The 21,961-nt window shown below is 32.9% G+C and overlaps 1 protein-coding gene across 1 annotated transcript in view; it reads left to right on the top strand.

Annotated features, from left to right (window-relative positions):
- LOC123659849 (tyrosine-protein phosphatase Lar) overlaps positions 1-21,961 on the top strand; it is a 122,754-nt gene that overhangs the window by 74,615 nt on the left and 26,178 nt on the right. The window contains exons 6-8 of the mRNA XM_045595015.1: positions 7,963-8,073; positions 18,951-19,076; positions 19,344-19,493. Of these exons, the coding sequence (XP_045450971.1) occupies positions 7,963-8,073; positions 18,951-19,076; positions 19,344-19,493 (387 nt within the window). The remainder of the gene's footprint in view (positions 1-7,962; positions 8,074-18,950; positions 19,077-19,343; positions 19,494-21,961) is intronic.

Genomic DNA, 21,961 nt, shown 5'->3' on the forward strand with positions numbered 1-21,961 from the left:
GTTCACGTTATTTTTGGCGTAAACTTGTGGAGGCCTATGTCCAGCAGTGGACTGTATAGGCTGTAATGAACAGTAGCTTATAATGATTAGTGCATCATTTGCTTAAACTAATAATAGAGATTCAAATTAGTTTAATTTTAAATGTATTTAATTTATTATTTTAATTCGCTGAAGTTCTGTCGGCTAGCGACATAATTCCCTAAAACGCTTTACTAAAAGTAAATAATTAATTCACTGTTTTTATAAAACGATTTCAATTTTTTTTAGTACGAACATATTTAAAAAGGCTGTTAGTAAATAGAAAATAAGAATAAAGCATTTTTATCCGGTTGTATTATCGACAAATACCCGGTTAAGGATATCCGGTTTAGTTTCCTGGGATTTTACTATTTTTTTTTTAATCTTTATTTTAAAGAGCTTGGTCACAAAAAGCGACTATGACACTCTATACGTCTTCTTAAACTAGAAACTGGTCTTGAGAGAAGATGATCGCTCATCTCACTCTCAAACCCAATCTAACCAGTTTATACAGAGCCCTGGCCTCCTTGGATAAAGGGAATGCCAAGACGCAGTTTATTCCACCGACTTCTCTTATAATATTATGAGACATAAATATTTCATTTCGTAATGGTTCATTCCGGATACATTCCATAACAATATGATAAACGTCTTCAATTTTATCACACTCCTCACAATTCGGAGTATTAGTTTTATTCATCAAATAAGCAAACTTGTTCAATGGGATGTGTCCGGAGCGCATTCTTAAGGCTATTACTATATCTAATCTGCTTAAACTATTGCTGATCCAAGGAGAACTCATCGGTTCAGGCTGTATGGTTTTGTACCAAATACCCTTTTTGGTAGACCTTTCATCAAAATATTCCTTCCACAATTCCAAACAACGATTTTTAGAGGTAAATAAACATTCGCTATAAAAAGGTTTAGTATTGACTACAACGCCTTCTGTACATGCTTGTTTTGCAAACTCATCAACAATTTCATTTTCAACAATACCACAATGCGAAGGGATCCATTGAAGATATACAGATTTAGTGGAGGTGTTTAGTTCCGAAATTAATTTTATTATATCGTAAGCTACAGGGATTCCTCGAAAAGTCGAGGTACACCGAGCTAAATGTTGCAATGCGCTTTTAGCATCTGTAAATATGACGAAATTATTCCCATTGACAGATTTGATATAAGACAAGGCCTCTGCTATAGCTATTAATTCTATGTGCATTATAGACAGATCATGGTTAATTTGGAATTTGGCTTTAAAATTAATTTGAGAATCGTAAAACGCCGCCCCACCTCCGTAACTATCTTTGGACCCATCCGTAAAAACCTTATAGAACCCATTGTAACTCTCTGAAGACATCTTACGGTAAAATGAATTTAATTGTAAATTAGAGAAAGTACGTTTAGGATTATGGATATCTTTAATATTTGATTTTATAAAATTCTGTAAATTAATTCCGGTTATCCATATGTTTAAAGAAAACATTTCCAACTGTGAACTGATGTTAATAGAGGTATTTTTGAGATAATTATGAATGGAGACCAGTAAGGGTTTTTTCTTTCTGTTCCAACGAATAGATGCCATTGAATCGTTTAAATGATTTAGTAATGTAACAATTGAATTTATTTTAAAAGATTTATTTTTAAGATAAAACTTATGGCCCAAATACTCTCTACGAAGACATAATGGCTGTAATGAAAGCTCACTTTCCATGACATGGATAGGAGTGCTTTTGATAAATCCACCTATTATACGCATAGCTTGATTTTGAATGCAGTCAAGTTTTCTTACGTGTAACTGGGCACTATCATTATATAAAAAGCTAGCATAATCCATACGACTGCGGATGATTGAAATATATATTCTACGAAGGTGCTTAGGATGTATTCCCCAACCTGAACCAGCCAAAACTTTACATATATTTAAAAATTTTATGCATTTATCTTTAGTCTCGCTCACATGTTTACCCCATCTAAGAGAACGGTCAAGCCACAACCCTAAATACTTAACGCTCTCCACTGTATCCAGAATTATATTGCTTACTTTAAGTTCAACCGTACCCCTAAATGGTCGTTTTTTAAAAATACAAACCTTGCTCTTGGATGGAGACAGATTCAAACCAATATCGGACAAAAGATTACATAATAAGTCCAAGTCAGACTGTAAGTTGGTCGAAGCTTGTAAAATATCGTTTCCTGAGCTAAATAAAACAAAGTCATCCGCGTATTGCATAATCATTGCTGACTTGATTCGTTTGCATATATCAATAGTGGCTATATTAAACAAAAGCGGTGACAGTGGGTCGCCTTGTGCAAGGCCACGACTGCAAGTCCTAACAAAGTTTGTATTATCAGCAATAATCTGAATACGTCTTTCAATGAGAAAGTTCCAAATGTACAAACATATTTGTGTACCGATCTGAAGACGATCCATTGTCTCCACCAAAAACAAGAGGTCAACATTATTGTAGGCATTGTCTATATCCACAAAACATCCTATAGTCGAATATCCTGTTGCAAACCCAATTTGAATTATAGAGACTAAACGGACCAGACTATCCAAGCATGACCTAGACTTTCTGAATCCAAAAGTATTGTCTGAAAGTAAATGATTTTTTTCTAAAAACCACTCAATTCTATTCTTTAATAAAATATGGAATATTTTGCAAATACATGATATTAATGAAATTGGACGAAAAGCCGTGTCGGATTGGGGATCACGTCCCGGTTTTGAGATTGGAATAACACGTATTTGTCTCCATTGAGAAGGTACAATACCAGAATCTAAGATGCTATTGAATAATTTAAACATGAATAATTTTGCATTTTCAGGAAGATGTTTTAACATAGAAAATGAATTTTCGTCTTCTCCGGGAGCTGTATCTTTTGATTTCATGCAATTGCTTAATTCAAAAATCGTAATGGGAATTTCTAAAGAAGGATTAGTAGACCGGAAGACAGGTTTCGACGGAGAAACAAAATCAGGACATAGCTTGCATAGGAGACTATTGGCTTTGACTTTATCAATGGTTAGGGAAGATTGTTTCCGCCCTTTCATCCACTTCATCTTACTCCACATCTGATTAGCAGAAGTATTTTCACTAACCGAATTGCAGAAGCTTGACCATCCGTTCCTCTCTGCGTGTCTTATGAGCCTTTGTGATTCCCTAACAGCGTCTAAGAACTTATTTAGGTTATCTGGAGTGGGATTACGCCTGAAAATACTAAGATAAAGTCTACGAATAGCAACAGCTTTAGATAATTTTGCATTCCAGTAAGGTTTTGGAGTAAACTTGCTTTCAGGTTTTTGACAAATTTTTACAAAAGGAATAAACAAATCTGCTGCTTCATTGATTAAATTAATAAAAACATCGTAAGCAGTCTGAATATCATTTGGTAAAATGAGGTCAGTGAATGCTTTTTCTAAATATAAAGAATAGAACTGCCAATTTGCTGATTTAAAGTTTCTTTTTTTACGATGATTAGTAATTACAAATATACTAGTAATAATTTTAATAAATAAATGGTCACTTCCTAGTGATTCACTTAAAACCTGCCAGTCAAAGTGTAGCGAAATATCCGAAGACACGAAAGTTATGTCTGGAGACGACTCTCTTAAGATACCTTCAACCAGTTGAAACCTTGTGGGAGAACCATCATTTAAAACAACGAAATTAGAATCTAAAAATGAATTAACGATTTGAAGACCACGATTGTCAGTCTTGTGAGACCAAGTTGTATGATGACCGTTGAAGTCGCCTAAAATAATTGTTTTCGTTGTTGAAAGATTGAATAAGATATCCCAGTCAGCCTGCGCCGTACTGATTTCATGGGGACAATAAATTCCTATAATATTTTCCAACTGGTCGCAATTAGACACTTTAATCCAAATAATTTCCATGCCTATATGGTTATATTGAAAATTAACAATTTGTGAAGAGATAGATTTATGTACTATTAGAGCCACACCTCCGTATGCAACATTTCTATCTAGTCTATATATATTATAATCCCTAATATTAAATCTGTATTCTGAGTCCAACCATGTCTCTGTAACAGCTGCAACATGAATCCTCTCTTGGATCAGCAAATTCTTAAAAGACAGTAACTTAGGTCTAATACTACGTGCATTCCACTGAACTATATTTAAATTTAATTGTTTTACAAAACTACTATCCATTTATAAATAAAGAAATATTTTTGAAAAAGTCTGATAAATTTGACACACTTTTTGAAACAAATGTCATAACCCAGTCCACTATAACTTGTAAAGACTTTAATTTTAGAGAAAACACTCAATTTCTTTAAAATAAAAATCTTACGAATTTTCTGGATGAGCTCAACCAAAGACACTGGGCGCTCTTCAGTTTCAGGTTCGTGATGAGTTTCTTCGTCTGATTCTGAAGAGTGAGAACCTTCTACCTCTTCTTCTGTGTTCGTATCCTGAGAAACTTCCATAAGCGTGACTTCTTCTATTAAATCTTGTCCAGTATGCTTCTTAGTATTTATTTTTGCCGCCCTTTTTTTGGGAATCTCTTTTTTTTTCGTAAGAGGGCCCGATATCACTGCTTCAGCAAAAGTAGGTCGCGAAGAAATCGAAGGTTCACTTACATTAACTATTTCTAAATTAGCACTAGGGTTATCATTCGTTGAGATTCGTTGAGGAGTAGGAGGCACATATAGTAACAACGCCTTTCTATACGTAACATTAAATTCAGACATGAGCTCTCTGATTCTTTTTTCTTTTTTATATTTTTGACACGATTTTGACAGGGCCAAATGATTCTCACCACAGTTGACGCATTTGAATGTAGTAACTTCGCAATTTTCATGGTGGCCACTGCACTTTGGGCATATAGTTTTATTAGATGGGCATAAGGTTTTTGTATGTCCATATCTCCAACAGTTGGAGCATTGAGTGACCGGAAATATGAAAGGTTCAACTTTAATTCTCAAATCCAATATAAATATGTGTGAAGGTAAAGAAGAGCCTTTAAACCCAACCCTGATAGATTCACTAGGCGTCCACTCGTTACCACTTCTACGACTAAGCCTCTTAACTGATACAATTTCGATATCACTTCGTAAATATTCCATCAGATTTTCCTCCGATAAATCTAAGTCGATGTCTTTAACTATCCCATAAGACGTCCCCACCTCCCATGTTTTTTGACTCTTCCAACCCATACTTCTAAGTCCGTCGCAATTCAAAAACTTATTTGCTGAATCTTCCGAGTTAAAAGTTACTAGAATTTTATATGCGTTGATATATTTAATTTTCATAATGCCAGAAATACTTTGCGCTTTTAATAGTTTGGCCAAAGCAAATTGTTTCGGTAACTTGTCTTTGCATGTAACACTTAATTGTATATCTTCGATCAATCTTCTTTTCGCCCTACTATTTGAAACTTGTATCCATTCTTCATCATTATTCTCCATCTCCTCTAATCGTACACGTTTATTCGTATTACTTTCAATATTACTATTTAAATTCACCCGTTGTGTATATTCTTCATTTATTGCTAATACGTCTACATTCTCAACTTCGTCAACATAGTCACATAGCTGCATTACACTGCTATCCGAAAATGAGTTATCCTCCATTGAACATAAGCTTCATAATGTAAATAGCAACTCCCGGACCCGACACACAGGTGTTGTTTACTTTAAATAACCGGTATTATGTTATTTAATTATTATTTTCTATTCAACGACACGCTCACTCACTATGCAGCTTGCGATGCGACTGATTTTACTATCTATTTTACAATATATTTTAAAATCGGAAATTCCGTAGGTAAATTATTTTTTAAAATGCGTAATTGTTTACTGAAAGTAGTTAACATACTACGTAGATATGTATAGCGTATGTCAAATGACTGCAGTACTAATTATCGTTTTTTTTTTCAACTAATGTATTTTCAAAAACAATAACTTTTAACCGAATCAAATTTTCTATAATATTTAAATAAAAATTTGTTTAGACTACAGACCATTGTACCAAGGCAATGAGTTTGTAATTAAAAATTATGGTTAACAAGAAAAAAAATATTTCCTGGATGTATATTTATAAAATGGAATAGTAAAGATGACAAACAAAATTACCAAAAAAATCTCATTACCATTACATCAATTGTACTGTTTATATGTGTATTAGTATTTATTTATGTATGTATTTTATCATGTAAATGTTGGATGTATGGATAACATATTTACTGCCTTAGTTTTTTTCTTCTTGCAAGTCTGTGCCCCGAGGTAACATTATTTCTCATCACTGGGACTATGGGTAAACTATGGAGTACCTTTTAGAGCTACATTCGCTCTTGGTAGCCATTGTAATAAAAAATACCCATAATGGTATACAGTTCTAAGGATATTTATATAATATGAAATTACACAATATTTGTCACGCACAGTTTTTCTATCTCTCAGAGAAATAATTAAACAAATTATAGCCCGTGGGGCTAGTTACGGTTAAATTTTAGCTAAAGAACAAAATTAATGCTAAATCTACTCATATTCGGAAATCGTAAAATGTCTAAATTATCGTTAGCATTAAATAGTTCAGTCAGAAAATAGTCACGCGAGCTCAGAATTCGCCGTAATAAAATACAATACAACATGTATTTCAAAATATTTTCGTTCCTTACTAGGAAACTTAAATTCCACCATATTTTGGAGAACTCTATTGAAATCGCTCGATAACTGTCGAATATGTTCTGTATTATTTTAGTCGCCGACTCCTTTCGGAGTTGAAAACTTTACAAAGAAAAGTTGTAGTCTAAAACATGTTACACAAATGCAGTTAGTTTACAAGGCCGTTAATAAAACTGGTTTATAACTCACAAACGCTAGTCACTTTCTCATTAATTTTGTTTTTTACATAAAACCAACCTTAATACACACCAAAATACGCCTATGATACATTAATTTAACTTAACTCAGTTATAACCAGAAAAAAATACTGAGAAAAAGAATTTAAGAATCTTGCACTTTAGCTAGAAGATCGAGTACAAACACCAAACATGTAATGAAATTTCCTTATTTTTATTTTTTATTTATTTATTTATTTATTAGGATTACCAACAGAAATTACAACAATAATAACAAAAGAATTATTTTACACAATTGATCAAAAGAAGTTTAATTGTATTTCTTTTTAAAGGTAATCACAACATGCAATATTCAGAGCTTAGAATTGACCGTACGTTTTTTTTACGAACTTGCAACTTTTTATCCCTTTGACACCCTGTTTCATCTAGTTGGCTAGTTGTGCTCTCGATAAGTGCATACTAAATCGTCTCTGTACACGTACCTTTATTCAATTACGAACTCGGGATCCGCGGATGTGACCGAACTTCGGAAACGAGACGGTTTAGTTTACGGGAATTTAATTCGCTAAACTGACAAAACTAGAACGTGTCGTTAAATGTTTGTAAACAGTTTTTGTAACACCTTGAGATGATGGAATTTGACGACAATTATGTATTATAAAAATTGCTTAAACGCTCTATAATTCATTGACTTCCATTTACATTTATATTCATTTTGATATATTGACCAAAAAAAATTAGAAAACAGATTGTCTTTAGATCAGATATTTTAATTAGGGATTCTACCAGATAACTAAATAAACACTTCACACTCAACGGATTTTCTCTTGTGTCGGGGGTCCGAAAACACAATACACAAGCACAACGCCCAGACCACGACAAACATCTATATGGCCGATACAAATGTCTGTCGTGAGCGGGAATCAAACCCGCGACCGCCAGCACAACAGCCAGTGATATGACCGCTGCGCCAACGCGTCGTCATAGAGTCATAAAGATCGTCGTGATAGAGTCATAAAAGAAAATAATGTCTCAAACTCACTTAAAATATTTAACTGTCGGTAACTTATTTAATTGTTATTAGATGATTAAATGAATAAAGTTATTTCAGGTACATTGCAAATTGTTAAAAGCGAAGAGGAAGATCAAGGCAAGTTCGAGTGTGTCGCTGAGAACGCCATCGGCACGGAGTTCTCGAAGCCAACTTCTTTGTACGTCAAAGGTATGTACTTAATACTTATTTAATGATATAATAAATTGAAAACAAATCTGATTGCTTTTGTTTTACATTGTTTTATTTTATGTAACTTTGAATAGAATTAAATTAAACAAACTCTATTCTTAATATACAACGTTTATAGACTTCATATTAAAAATACTTAATATTACGATTGTCATTAACGTTATCTTATTTTTCCTTCCTTTTTTTCTTTTTTTTTTCTCGTAATGTGAATTTTCCTAAAAATCAATTTTGCACACCTACAAACGTCCGCTCTTGTACGTCCTAAGGTTGGCTGGTAGAGAATGCTTTTAGCTTTAAGCCCATCTTTTGTACAATTCTTTAATGTAATGTGCAATAAAGTATTAATAAATAAATAAATAAAGTAACAAAAAAGGTACAAATATTTTAAATAAATTAAAGTATTAATTCAGCAGTGCTCTACACAAATTGTTAGCTCACTTACCTGTTATTGGAAACCAGAGAGTTATAGAAGCTAAGAATTTTTTACACTTTTAAATAAAATTAATTGCACGAAATCGAATCCAAAATTCACAGTTGTGGTCTTAGGAGTCTTAAAATCTGTTGTAGGTTTAATTTTAGTACACCGTCTAGACGTGGAGTTATAATTCTAAACAAGTGTGTTACCTTTAAGTTACTGTAATGTAGGTGAGTCATAACGAGGTCAAGTTAATTGCGTACGATGTATAGGGCCAAAAGTTGTTTAATATAAATAGATGTTTGAAATATAGACACAAATAAACATACATATGATCTACTATAAAAACATAACCCTGCTTCCGCAGTCCGCTAAAATAATAATCCGTATCTTTAATAAATGCTGACCGATATCTTCCTGTTAATAACGATTTTCTCATTTACGAGTTGTATTGTGTGATTGTTTATTTTTCCCATGGCTACTGGCTCCATACCATATTACGGTTCACCGTTTCTGTCTTTGAAGTGCCATCGATATCCCCATAAATGACGTCAATAAATAAAGCTATAGATTTCAAGTAAACCCCTCATCAGGTTTACTCTAGTCCATAACACGCAATTTGAAACCGGGGCACCCACTTGGCCGCAAACACTCATACGTTTGCGCCACCGAGCGCTGTTACGGTGCTGTTCAAAATTACATATGGTAGTCGTTATTTTCAACTGCAGCGCTTTATTATCAGACGGAAAGTAGGCTGCGGTGAGAATAATATTCGCAGTATATTCGCATGAGATAGCGTCGGTACGCTAACTATCTCGCTTCAGATTGCCGTGACTGATTGTGCTTAAGTGCTAACAATTTATAAAGGCGTATGGGAAAATCGTATGTACGTAGGTAGTTCTTATGTGAAAAACGGCTTCTTGCTACCAAAATACTTGTAACGATATTTTTTACACTTAACATAGCTTTTATTATTAATGGCTTTTTAATAAGTATAAATTCTGCATACTTTAGAAACAACTATAATATAATAAATATATATTATATACTTACTGGTTTAAATAAAATATATTTAACTCTGTATTAATTTAGTAACTACACTTTACATGTTCTTATTATTATTTTTTTGTCTTTTTGTTGTAGTAAATCTAACCATCTGGTCATCCTGATACAAGGAAATCTCTTACTTAAAAGGATATCCCAACAACGGTTTCATTTCATGTTAATGTTTTTCGAATTTTTTTTTCATTTACAAAAAAAATATGTAACGGTTATACTTAGTTTCAGTAAGAATTGATACTTTATGCTATTGAAGTGGAACACAGCAGGAAATTCTACGGTAACCGCTTTCTGTCAAGTGACCGTACGCTTACTACCTCAGTGGTATAACAAAACACGGTGGCTAAATATACTTTTCACAAAAGACATAACAAGAATTGACCAAACGACCTAATAGAAGCCTCCCTTTTCTCGTCATGATAAGGAAAACCCACATCAAATTTCACGCTGCATTACTATTTTCATTTACTCTGTGCATTGGCTACCAGTAAAAGTACAATTTCTTTTGGTAAGTATATAGGGAAAAAAAACTAAAGAATATATTTGAACGATTCTTTTTTTTTAAGAAAACTAAAGTATAACAATCATAAATTCATATTATATTTTTACATAGATTTTTCAAAACCCTTATAATGTTATCAATGTAGTTTGTCGACTTCAACAAACTTTATATATCGAATATTTTTTTATGAGTACTTTTTTACGATAAACCATCTTAAATATTATCCTTTACTTTTGCCGAATCACAATTATATATTTAATAAATTGTAAAATTTAGTAACCGTTTACAAGAATCTTCCAAATTCGAAAGTAAATATATTTAAATTGCTAGTATTGTACTATTTCTAAATCAAATTATAAGGATAAACGAAGATTGCTTTTTTTAATAACAATAAGGCAGGTTTATACCAGTAATTTGCGAAACTGACGAATAAACAAAAATTAAATTATCACACTGTTATAGGAAAAAAACCTTATTTTTATGAAAGTGATTTTCCTTGTTAAATTCAGAATACATGAAATAATTGATATAATCATTGTAATTTTTTTTTTTTTTTTTTTACTTTAAACTCTTATTATTAATTTCTTTTGTGGAGGCCCTGTTTCCGCAGTTATCGTGTGATATTTATATAAGGACATAACTAATATAATAAAATATAGTCATCAAGTTGCCTGCCTTAGGAACAAACACAAACGGTATATTAAACATATTTTATATATAAATTTAATACGTAAATCTTTAGTACGCGTTTTAAAAAACAGTTACTTTCTACACTTACTTTACATTTATTTCATTTCTAAATCTTAATTTGTTTTCTTTTTTTTTGCGGATACAAAACCTTTCAGAAGCAAACAATGTGCCGATTTAGGCGTCATTGTGCTGTGTCTGATGTGAAAACAATTGCTTTACTTCAGTGGAAAAGGTGGAAGGTCTATTGTCCGTTAGATTGCGGGTAAGACATCGTTCACTATGGCTTCCGAACACACTGCATATCTGTACACACTACATAGACTCATACAATAATCACGATAGTCTATTTACGTTAAGAAAATAGACTCATCGCTATCACTCAGCTTAGTGATGCTTCCTTGATTTGTCTGAATTACTTATTTCGACTCTTCACTTTGAACATAGCATTATAATTTACTAAAATTAAATACGCTAAGATAGCAATGATTAACTATTTTCTTAACGCTAATAGATTATAGTTAAAAAACAATTTCGTTAATCAATCGCGTGGGCGATAATATTTAGAAATAAAGTCGAAAGAAAGTATTTGTTTTACAGTTTCTGTGTAGGTTAATATAATAATATATGTAATAGATAATATAATAGATATAAAATAATAAAATAAGTCTTCTTACTGTGTACAAAAAATTGTGCACCTACCCACAATAGAGTTACCAAAACCACGTTTAATCTAAAACATTTGCATAGTATTCTAATACATTTGTAGGCTATTCCAATTAAATCTAAAGCTCTGTCGCTGATTACTCTAAGCAAACAAACTCTTCAGTAATGTCATAAATATCAATGTATATGTGAGGTACAATAGTGCAATAGTAAACATAACTCCGAAATGACGAAGCACCGAACACTTAGCAAGTTATCATTCACGGTTCGTTTATCTTGGCCGCAGTTCTGGTCACTCGCCAAAACAGTGGTCAAAGTGTTATTATTGATGGCTATTGACGTTACGAGTTTGACAACTGCGCCTGTGTACACCGATCGGTGGCCTCGACGTGACCGACTTCGGCTATCTTCTCAATGATAAATAAGATCATCTGTTTCAACTTTGAATTAAGTTACGAATATATTAGTAGAGGATAATTTGCATGGAGATAAAATTAAATGACTTTAATGTAAATGCCTTTATTTATTTTTAATTTTAAGAAATATATTTAGAAATAACAAAGCAAATTTTTATTCGTTTTTTTTTAAATAGCAATGTTGTATATGTTCGATCTAAGAATGTTTTACTACTTAAGATATCATGTTTTGAATGATAATTGATACTGGTGAAATCACGAGATTCATCTAGTCTTGCTGTATGTGAGAAAAGATTTCATTTTATACCGTCATTAGGCTGATCAGTAGTTGTCAAATACTAGTACCTATGTGTTTATAAAAAAACCAACCAAGTTGTGAACCGTTTATTAAATATTTAAACACATTTAATAATGACTAAACCATTATTTGTTCTTAGTTTTTATAGTTTTTATAGCAGCATTTTTTAGCAGTAGGTCAGGCACGAGAATGCTATGCCCGCGACATCGTCCGCGTGAAATTTAACAAAAAAGTTATTGTTCAGTTCGCAAAATCAATAAATTAATATTTAAAATGAATAAATTTCTAAAATAAAAGTAGCCTAAGTTATTCCTTACTATATCAGCTATCTGCCTGTGAAAGTCCCGTCAAAATCAGTCCAGCCGTTTCAAAGATTAGCCGGAACAAACAGCCAGACGGACAAACAAAAATTATAAAAACTTAAGTTTGTACCGAATATACATCCATATGCATTTAGTAAAAATCGGTTATTTTAATATTACAAACAGACACTCCAATTTTATTTATTTGTATAGATTATAGTCGCTTTGAACTGAAGTTGGGATTTTGTATGTTTTCATCTATTGCGCTGCTACGCCACTTTTCGTATAACCTAAAAAATAATAAATTAAAATAATACTTTGTAGTGAGTAAAGATAGGCAAGTACTGTCGTGTATTTGTTATCTTATTACAATTTCAAACACGGTCGTATCAAGGAACTTTATGTTTTACTCTTACTAAATATGAATAAAATACGTAAAGCGTGCGAATATAAAAGGTTCTTCGGATTTATGAAACCAAGGGAGATCGTGCTAATAAAGTATGAAACGGGTTTTTGGGTGAATTTTCGAATATATTAACCCTTCACCTTTTAGCCGTATTTTTTTTATAAAAAAAAAAACAAGGATCGGTTCGAAAAAATATTAAAACGATGGAAAGGTCCATTATCTGTTGTAGAATATATTAAATTTAAAAAGGAGAATTTTATCAAACAGGTGATCTCAATAGTTTAACGTTATATACGAAAAATCAATAAAACATTAAAATTACAGTAAGACTTATTCTATCTTACTTCTCTTACATTTTAAGGCAGTTTTAGTAGTAATTTAGTAGTAACATTAAATTAGTATAATAATAAAACTTAATATAAGTTATAATAAAGATTATTATACGCTATTAAGAAACATAAACAAACGCTACTAAGAAACATAAACAAACAAAGAAATACTATTATAATTCAACGATGAGTCAGTCAAATTCGAATCATATAAATATGTGAAATGATTTATTCGACACTTCAGCACAACGAAAAACACTAATCATCCAACTGTCGGCTTCTCGAGCAATATAATAAGCGAAGGCGCAAAGTTACGTTATTATAACACACAATACCGTATAAATTACCTCATTGCTAACGAAACGTTCTGAAACTTTAAACATTACCGCCCGAAGCTATAACTAATTAACGGAATAACTACCCTCGGCTCAGAATTACCCAGATTTACTAATATTTGCCCTCTTCAGTAAAGTTTATTTAAGGTAAAATTGTTTGCGTTTCAACTAATACCTTGTGAAGTTAAAGACGGACCTCGCCTTTTATTTGTTCATTAACATTAATTAAAAATCAGAGCGATCAAACGTGTACAAATTGTCATACAATGTAATTGACCAGTCCGTTGGCGCAGTTAGTAGTTGCCCTACTTCCTGCTCCGCGGGTTGCGGGTTGGATTTCCGCCTGAGTATGTATTATTTCTATATATATTTATCAAAAATAGTCAGCTGTTATCTATACCAAAGCATTAAGTTGCCTACCATAGAAACAGACGACCGTGTTTGTATGTTATAAGATATTTATTTATTATTTATTTTATAATTAAAAAATATCAATTAAATTACACACTTTTTTTTTCCCTTTAAGGTAACCAAGAATAAATTTTTCCTGAAGACAATTTAATTGTTCTTCCTCTTTTATTTTTTAATTCTCACAATAGAAATTTCTAGCATAGTTTTTGTATTCAACTCATCTTCTAGTCTAGACAATACAATTGACCGATTTACCGACTAACAATTATGTACCGACTAACAGTTATGGTATCTGCTGGAACTTTTTACAGTTTGAAATATGATTACCTTTTGTCTTATATTAAACTGGTTTATGACACACGTGTCTTTTTATACTAGTTTTTCGATATTTTGGCGAAACAATTTAAACTTACAATAAAAATATGAACTGAAACTATTATTTAGGTAAGTCAAAGGAAGAAATATAAAAACAATATCAATTTGAATGTAATCACTACTACATTTACTGCTACCAAAAAATTAAAAGGATTACTTTATTTTTTTAATGTATCGAATAACACCTGAACAATTATTATGCCTACAAAGTCGTCTCTTTGTCACCGTCACGGAATAATCTACCGAAAAAAAACAATTGCACCGGCCCTAATTATTCCGCTTTTAATACGGAAAATGGCATCCCCGGAACATTTCTCGTCTGGACTCATTTTAATTAAAAGCGAAAACAAAGTAGCGGAACGCGCTGGAAACATTTGTACAAAAGAATAATTTTCCTCAAAACGATGGTGTAAATATAGGAGCGATTTGTGATAAAATTAATAAGGACTAATTTCGTCTAAAGTATTGGAGTGTTCACGTTTAGTTGATTATGAAATTCGTTTAGTAGTTGGAACAGTTTTCATGGTAGATTTCTTTTTAAAACAGTGTTTTGTTTTTGTCCTGCTAATGGATCTCATTTATCTCATTAGATATGGGATACTTATTTAAAGAAATGAAATATAGATTACTACAGACTAGAGTGTAGTATATAATGTAGTTTATATTCCATGGGCTCTAACTTATTTTTATGACACAACTTAAGTAGGGCACAGCAGGAAATTTCCTGCTCAAAATATAGAACAGCCCGACTGGGGTAGTTGTTGTGTTCCTGTTGATGAGTAAGGTGCCCAGAGCTCCTGGGGGAGGGGGGGGGGAATTGGGGATGCGATCGTTAACGCGCTTGCGATGCTTTACAGGCGTCTATAGGCTACGGTAATCGCTTACCTTCAGTTGAGCCGTGCGCTTACTTGCCGACCTAGTTGTATAAAAAAAACCAGTAATTAATTTTACTGTTCAAGGACCAGTCAGTACGAATCTTTGTATAATCCGTACAGAAGTTTATATTGTCAATCTTATTAGGACTGGTCGTTTGCTATGTTGTTTCTGATATTGATGATATTCGCTCTGTATAAGAATTGAAGTCCAATCGAAGATTTTTGTTACAACTGCACCCGAACGGCCATTTTTCTCCATCGTTCAGTCATATTATTAGCATTTAGCCTGACTTCCGAATATTGAAAAGCATTCTTCGCTATTTCGCCCAACTTCTACGTCTAGAAATGTCTTCGCAACATGCGATCGCGTCTCGTACTGTCCGACGCCCTAAATTACCACTTACCTACATTTTTAACGCCTTCACACGAAACGACGCTGTTTACTCGCAAACCAATTTAGGTCTAATTCCTTTTTGCTAGGAGCTTAAATTGTTTGCATATAACAAGCACGACAATGAGGGCTCGTGACTGTAATTAACATAATGGGGGGCGAGTAAATGTTTTTCTACCTTTATCTTTTCTTACTCTGTGGCGTTTACAAAGTAGGCGCTCGAAACTGAGTGCAGCGGCCAGTTACGTAATAATAAATGGTAATTACTTCCACATTTCTACACCCGCTTCCTAAACTTGACTTGCTTGAGTGAAAAATGCTTTCAGAAATGTCGGTTAAAGTTTTCATTTTCGATATTTAGAAACTGGTTGGCTGTGAGATATTTCAGCATCGGAATTAGATACGACCAAGAACAACTGCGGAGTTGTTTCTAGCTATATTCTTAGATGCTCTAACGCTGTAAGATGCTCATTTTTAGTAAAGTTACAAAATATAAGACATGCCATAATCATAGGACCAATTTATGAAAAGATGTTCAAACTATAAATAGGTACAATATTTGTAATTATGTTTGTTTATAATTTAGATTTGAATGAATATTAAATTCAAAGCAAAACTGCATATGTTTGGCATCACATCTCATGATTGTCTCAGCAAACGTTATATTATAATCCCAGTTTTCTCATTTAACAAAACAAACTAAGCGCATATTCAGGGCACGTCGACGAACATGAAACTACAAGCTTGAAGCTTAAGAGATTCAGGTGTTAAAAATAACCCACACGTGTTTAGACAGACAATGTTCTTGATATAACCGGATATAGCCGGATATAACCGGATAACCGTTGATAAATTCAAGCGACAAACAAGATCTATTCCGTTTGAGAGCTATGAGGTTTTACGAGAGTGGGTTAGGAGTTATGTTGCGTTAAATCCAATTTGGTTTTGGTCACGCTGGAGATTGGCTACGTTTGTCGTTTTTATTTGTTTTCTGCTATTTTATTTAGAGGAGAGATTTAGAATTTGAATAAACATATACCTTGTAACCTACATCGTGCTGTAGCACAGATCAACACGAGACGTTTCAATAACGCAACTTCTAAACATCCCAACGGAATTACTAGCGTTTATTTTGCTAGAAATTTTACAATATTCCAGTTGACATGACCTACATGAAATGTAGGTAGTTGCGTTCCATCTATCCTGTGTATTTAACCGCCCTACGTTTTAAAATGTTCAAGTCTACGAGAATATTAAACAGTATAATAATTTATTTCGAATACTTCAATTAGGATCAGCTAAAATTACTTTAAAAGACTTCTAATTTGTGCTCAGAGTACAAGCAAATACTAAAATAATATTATATTATGTACGTATATATACGTATATTTAAGTATATGTACGCTTCTGCCTATAATATCCCACTGCTGGGCATAGGACTCCTTCCCAATTTAGGAGAAGGAACATAGCTTAATCTTTTGAGAGCTTTAGTTAGCGGATAGTATATATGTATATATCATTAAATCTATTTTATATCTATAAACGTGTAATGGCTGATATCTTAATTTAGGTACAGAACTGTTCAAACAAACTCAGTTGATTACAAATAAATATTGGAAAGCGGAAAAGTTGGTCGGTTATCAAAGAACTCTAATTTTCAGAAGTATTTTAGCGTTAGAAATACTGTTTGTTATTTCCTGACCGCACGGGTCGTCTAATTAATACAATGGGGTTGAAGTTTGTTTGTTTGAGCGCGCCAACCTCAGGAAGTAATAGGCCGATTTAAATTGAATCTTTTTGTGTTAGAAACCAGCACTCTTGAGGAATATTTTAGGCTGTGAAAATTAATACTTAAACTGCTAACAAGTAATCGATCGAAAGTACTAAAATACTGAGATATATATTCTATTATGTATATATTTACTTCTTAACAAAATATCAGCTATTGATTTATCTTATCCCGCAATATTTAGAAAGACAAACAACTTTAAAACTGGGACACCAGTCCACGTATTTTCAACTGCTTAGAACTTAAGTTTTCTGGTTGAGCGAATAGGATTGAAGACATATGCTAGTATCTCTATTACTCATCTAGAGCTTATTTCTATTTCTAGAGCACTATCCTATATTAAATTAATAAATAGTAACAAATTGGTCATTTTAACTGATTCTCAAAGTGCTCTTCAACACGTGGCTCGGTGTTTCTCTTATTTAAGAGGTACTTCGATAGCTTACGAGATTATAAAATCCATTGAAGATTTAACCTCGAGAGTGAGAACTCTAAGGAGATAATTCTACAATGGATTCCCTCTCATATTGGACTGTCTGGAAATGAGGAAGTAGACATACCTACTGGCAAAACAAGCACGTACTGATGGTAACGATAATGTAAACGATATGCCTTTCTTCACTGACTGTTTACATCTAATTAAAATATACTGTTATGACATGTGGAAAATTTATTTTGATGAGCGATCAGTGGAGAAGGGCATATGGTATAGAACTATGCAGATTGATCCTTGGAGAATACCATGGTTTGATGAATGTAAGCTCAGTAGGAAAACGTTAACCACAGCATTCAGACTCCGTTCCGGTCACATTCCACTTAATAAGTTTGCTTATTTGATGAAAAAGGTACCATCTCCGTTATGTACCGAATGCGGCATCATTGAAGATGCAGTTCACATTATGGTGGAATGTGTCTGAAATGAGGATATTAGAAATGATATGCTGCAAATAACTCAAAATTTTAAAGAACTTGTACGTTGTAATTCAATTTTGGCGTATCCTCTCTCAAAACCGGCTAAACTGTTATACAAGATTTAGTAGTGTAGATATTGGTATGCGACGACGACCTCATTAATTTCATGTATCTAATTGTGTGATGTTCCTATGGAGTGGCGTAGTCCTTGTGGACTAAAACTCCTTAAATAAAGAAAAAAAAGACATATTCTACTTCAAAGTTTCTTTCAAAATTTCAATGCAGATGTCGATTTTAAATTTATTTAAGAAACATGATTTTTTTATCTCTAACAGCTTATAAACATGTCACTGTTGGACAAAAACATTCTCTATTATGGAGATGGATTTAGAAAGTATAGTTCGCCATGCTCCTCTGCAGGTACTTATATAATTTTCCAACTTAGATTACCGACCATTGCAAGATGCTTATGATGGACAGGGGTCGCTAGCTTTGCTAGATTACTCTTCGAGACATACGAAAGACACACCAGGTTAACTCAACTCGAATGTTGTTTTCCAAGAAATATAAGATTTGTTTAACGTAACTCCAGGATTATAACGGAAGTGTAACAACGATCTCTACCTCAAAATTGTTTTTAAGTACACCCTAATTATGGTCGGACTTAAACGACTAATTTTATTTTCAGTGAGACGAGTCGCACCCCAGTTCTCGATCCCCCCTCCGCCACGCACTGAGGTAATGCTCGGTGGTAACCTCACGCTCAAGTGCGTAGCCTTCGGATCGCCGATGCCTACCGTCAAGTGGAGAAAAGGTAACGGTTTCTAAAACGTTTTGAAAACTATTATTAGTCTATTATGTCTAGAACTGTCCTCTAAAAACTTTGCAATACACGCCTTATTTTTATAGTGACATGAGCTTCATATGTTCCGTTTGATATGAGAGATAGTTTTGAAATGAACTTTTTACTCTCACTAGTAGATCAAATATTTTTATTACAATTACTAAAACTGATTGTAGTATTTCTATTAAGATGCAAAAATATATTCATACTTATAGAAACCATTTTTTTTTCTGAAAGGTCTGACAAAATGGCTGACATCCGAAGACAATCCGCCGTTGGGTCTGAACACTCTGAAACTAGAAGACATCAGAGAATCGGCGAACTACACTTGTGAAGCGGCGAGCGTACTGGGCGTGATCGAGACAACCGCTGAGGTCAAGGTGCAGTGTAAGTAAAGGATACATATATGTCCTATATAAATAATAATTATTCGCTAAATGTGATGCTATCCGCTACACTCGAGAACGCCTAGACCAAAAAGTTTTCACTTGCGTAGAAAATCGGAAATTTTCAGAAAACGTAACCTCACGCGTTTGATAGTTCGCAAGACAAGACAACGTCTGTCAGGTCAGCTCGTAATAAATAAATATCTTTAACCAACACACACGTTCCTAAAATAAGCAACTTATTGCTTGTGTTATAGGTATTAGGTACCAGGCGACATCTACATACATATATGTTTTTTTTCTAACATATACATATATAAATTCTCGTGTATAAATAAATATATAACACCCAATCTCGGAACGGAAATCGAGTCCACACCACGCGAAGCAAAAACAGGGTCACTGCAAAATACGCTAACGGGCAAGTAGGAAAAAAATCAATGAGTAATAACATATGGCCTTGAGGAGAATGCGTGTTTTTAACAACCTCTTCATTATATTTTCATTATGTATTTTTATTGCGGTGCAGTATAACTGTAACTGTTAAGTCTTTTGCGGCTTGATAAAATGTAACATTGAATTAATTTTATAATTATTTATTTATTTATTTATTTTAAAAGCACACTTACAACATACATATAAAAAATTTAAAATTAAACAATATATATAATAACAAAGTATCTGAAATGCATGTCACTTACAAGTGTACATAACACTTTGGAATACAATGATTAAAAGCACAAAAAATCATTAATAATAAAAATATTTGATCTTTAGATATACCTACATACAAATTAAGTGACAACCCATTATCACCATAACCAAAATAATCAAAATCAAAAATAAAGAACATGTATTCGTTTTGTCACACGGTCGCCAAAATGTTTGATGTTGAATTTGTATAAATTAAAAGATTTCGGTTCGATAACATAGATTTATTAATTTACTGTGTGTTAAGAACAATTTGTAGGATGGAAGTCAAAAAGCAAAAAGTATAGGCAAGTAGACAAATATAATAATGTTGCCGTTATTAAAAATAAAAAATAAATAATAAATAAATAAATAAATATTTACACAATACACACACGGTCTGTTCCTAAAGTAAGCAACTTAATGCTTGTGTTATAGGTTACAGCCGACTGGTATATAGCTACATTTTTTTTTCGATAAACATACTTATAAATAATACATATATAAATATATAAATAAATATTTATATTACACCCAGACTCGGGGTGGGAATCGAACCCACAACCCTCGGAGCAGAAAGCAGGATCACTACAAACTGCGCCAACGGGCTAGTCGTTCGTCGTTCGTCGTAAAATAAAAATAATAGGCGCTTCAACATATTATTACCATATACATTAATAAAATTAAATTATGCTAAAGTTTGTTAAGATGGTTAAATGTATATTTGATACTATCGCATTCGCGTAGCATCGGAAGCGCGTTGCCGACACTATCCCCAATCTCCCCCAAGAGCTCTGGTCACCTTACTCACTAACAGGAACACAATAGTGCTTGAAAACAGTATTATTTAGCTGTGGTCTTCTGTAAAGTCGATGTACTACCCCAGTCGGCTGCTGCATATTTTGAGCAGGAAATTTACTTCCTGAGCTATTTTTCAAATGCGATCCCAACTCAAACTTGGCAGTTTTTTTTAAACTGATAAACAATTGACAAAAGACTGACTATCTACTAAGCCCCAGTGATTTACTACAATACAAGATTAATGAACAGATTCTGGCATTATTGACCGTTTCTTTCTACGCCCGCTTAGAATCGATCCTGCTTGCCTCGCAGTTACGCTATACAATCGTTTCATAAAATAAAATAAAATGCTATCTACGATTTTTAGTTAAAGTGCTGTGTTTTAAATTCCCGAACATTGCTATATAAGTTACAATAGGTAATAAATTATCAATTCTGATGTCTCAAATGATCAGTAAACTTCGAAATTTTACATTATGGCGCTATAATTATGAAAACGTTTCAATCGTCAAACTCTGTTATAGTTTCTCATAACCTATGTAATAAAGATTCCTTTCATTACCTTGTATTTGCACTTTTCAACAATCCGTAAATATTTAAATAGAATTTTTTTTAAATGCGTTTTAAAATGTTTTTTTTTTTTTTGTGAACTGTAAACTTAAGTTTACAGCCGATAAAGTATTAATCCTTTATCAACCGTCCTGGAGTTCTTAGATGAGTAACTGAATCGAATTACGGTCATAATTTCTTAAGAATAAATGATGCTAATTTATGATAATAACTTAAGGGGTAAGTCTTGGGCCGACGCAAAGGAGGATAGATCGTTGATTTTATTATTTAAATCTCAGCAAATGCTCGGACCGATAAGCAATTTAAAACAAAGGCTTAAAGATATGTATCCGCGAAAATTAATGCGCTCTTATAATTAAACAAAACATTTTCCGACGATAAACAAGATGTTAATCGCTGTAAGAAAAT

This window comes from Melitaea cinxia, chromosome 14, assembly GCF_905220565.1.
Source record: "Melitaea cinxia chromosome 14, ilMelCinx1.1, whole genome shotgun sequence".
Classification (NCBI taxonomy): Eukaryota; Metazoa; Arthropoda; class Insecta; order Lepidoptera; family Nymphalidae; genus Melitaea; species Melitaea cinxia.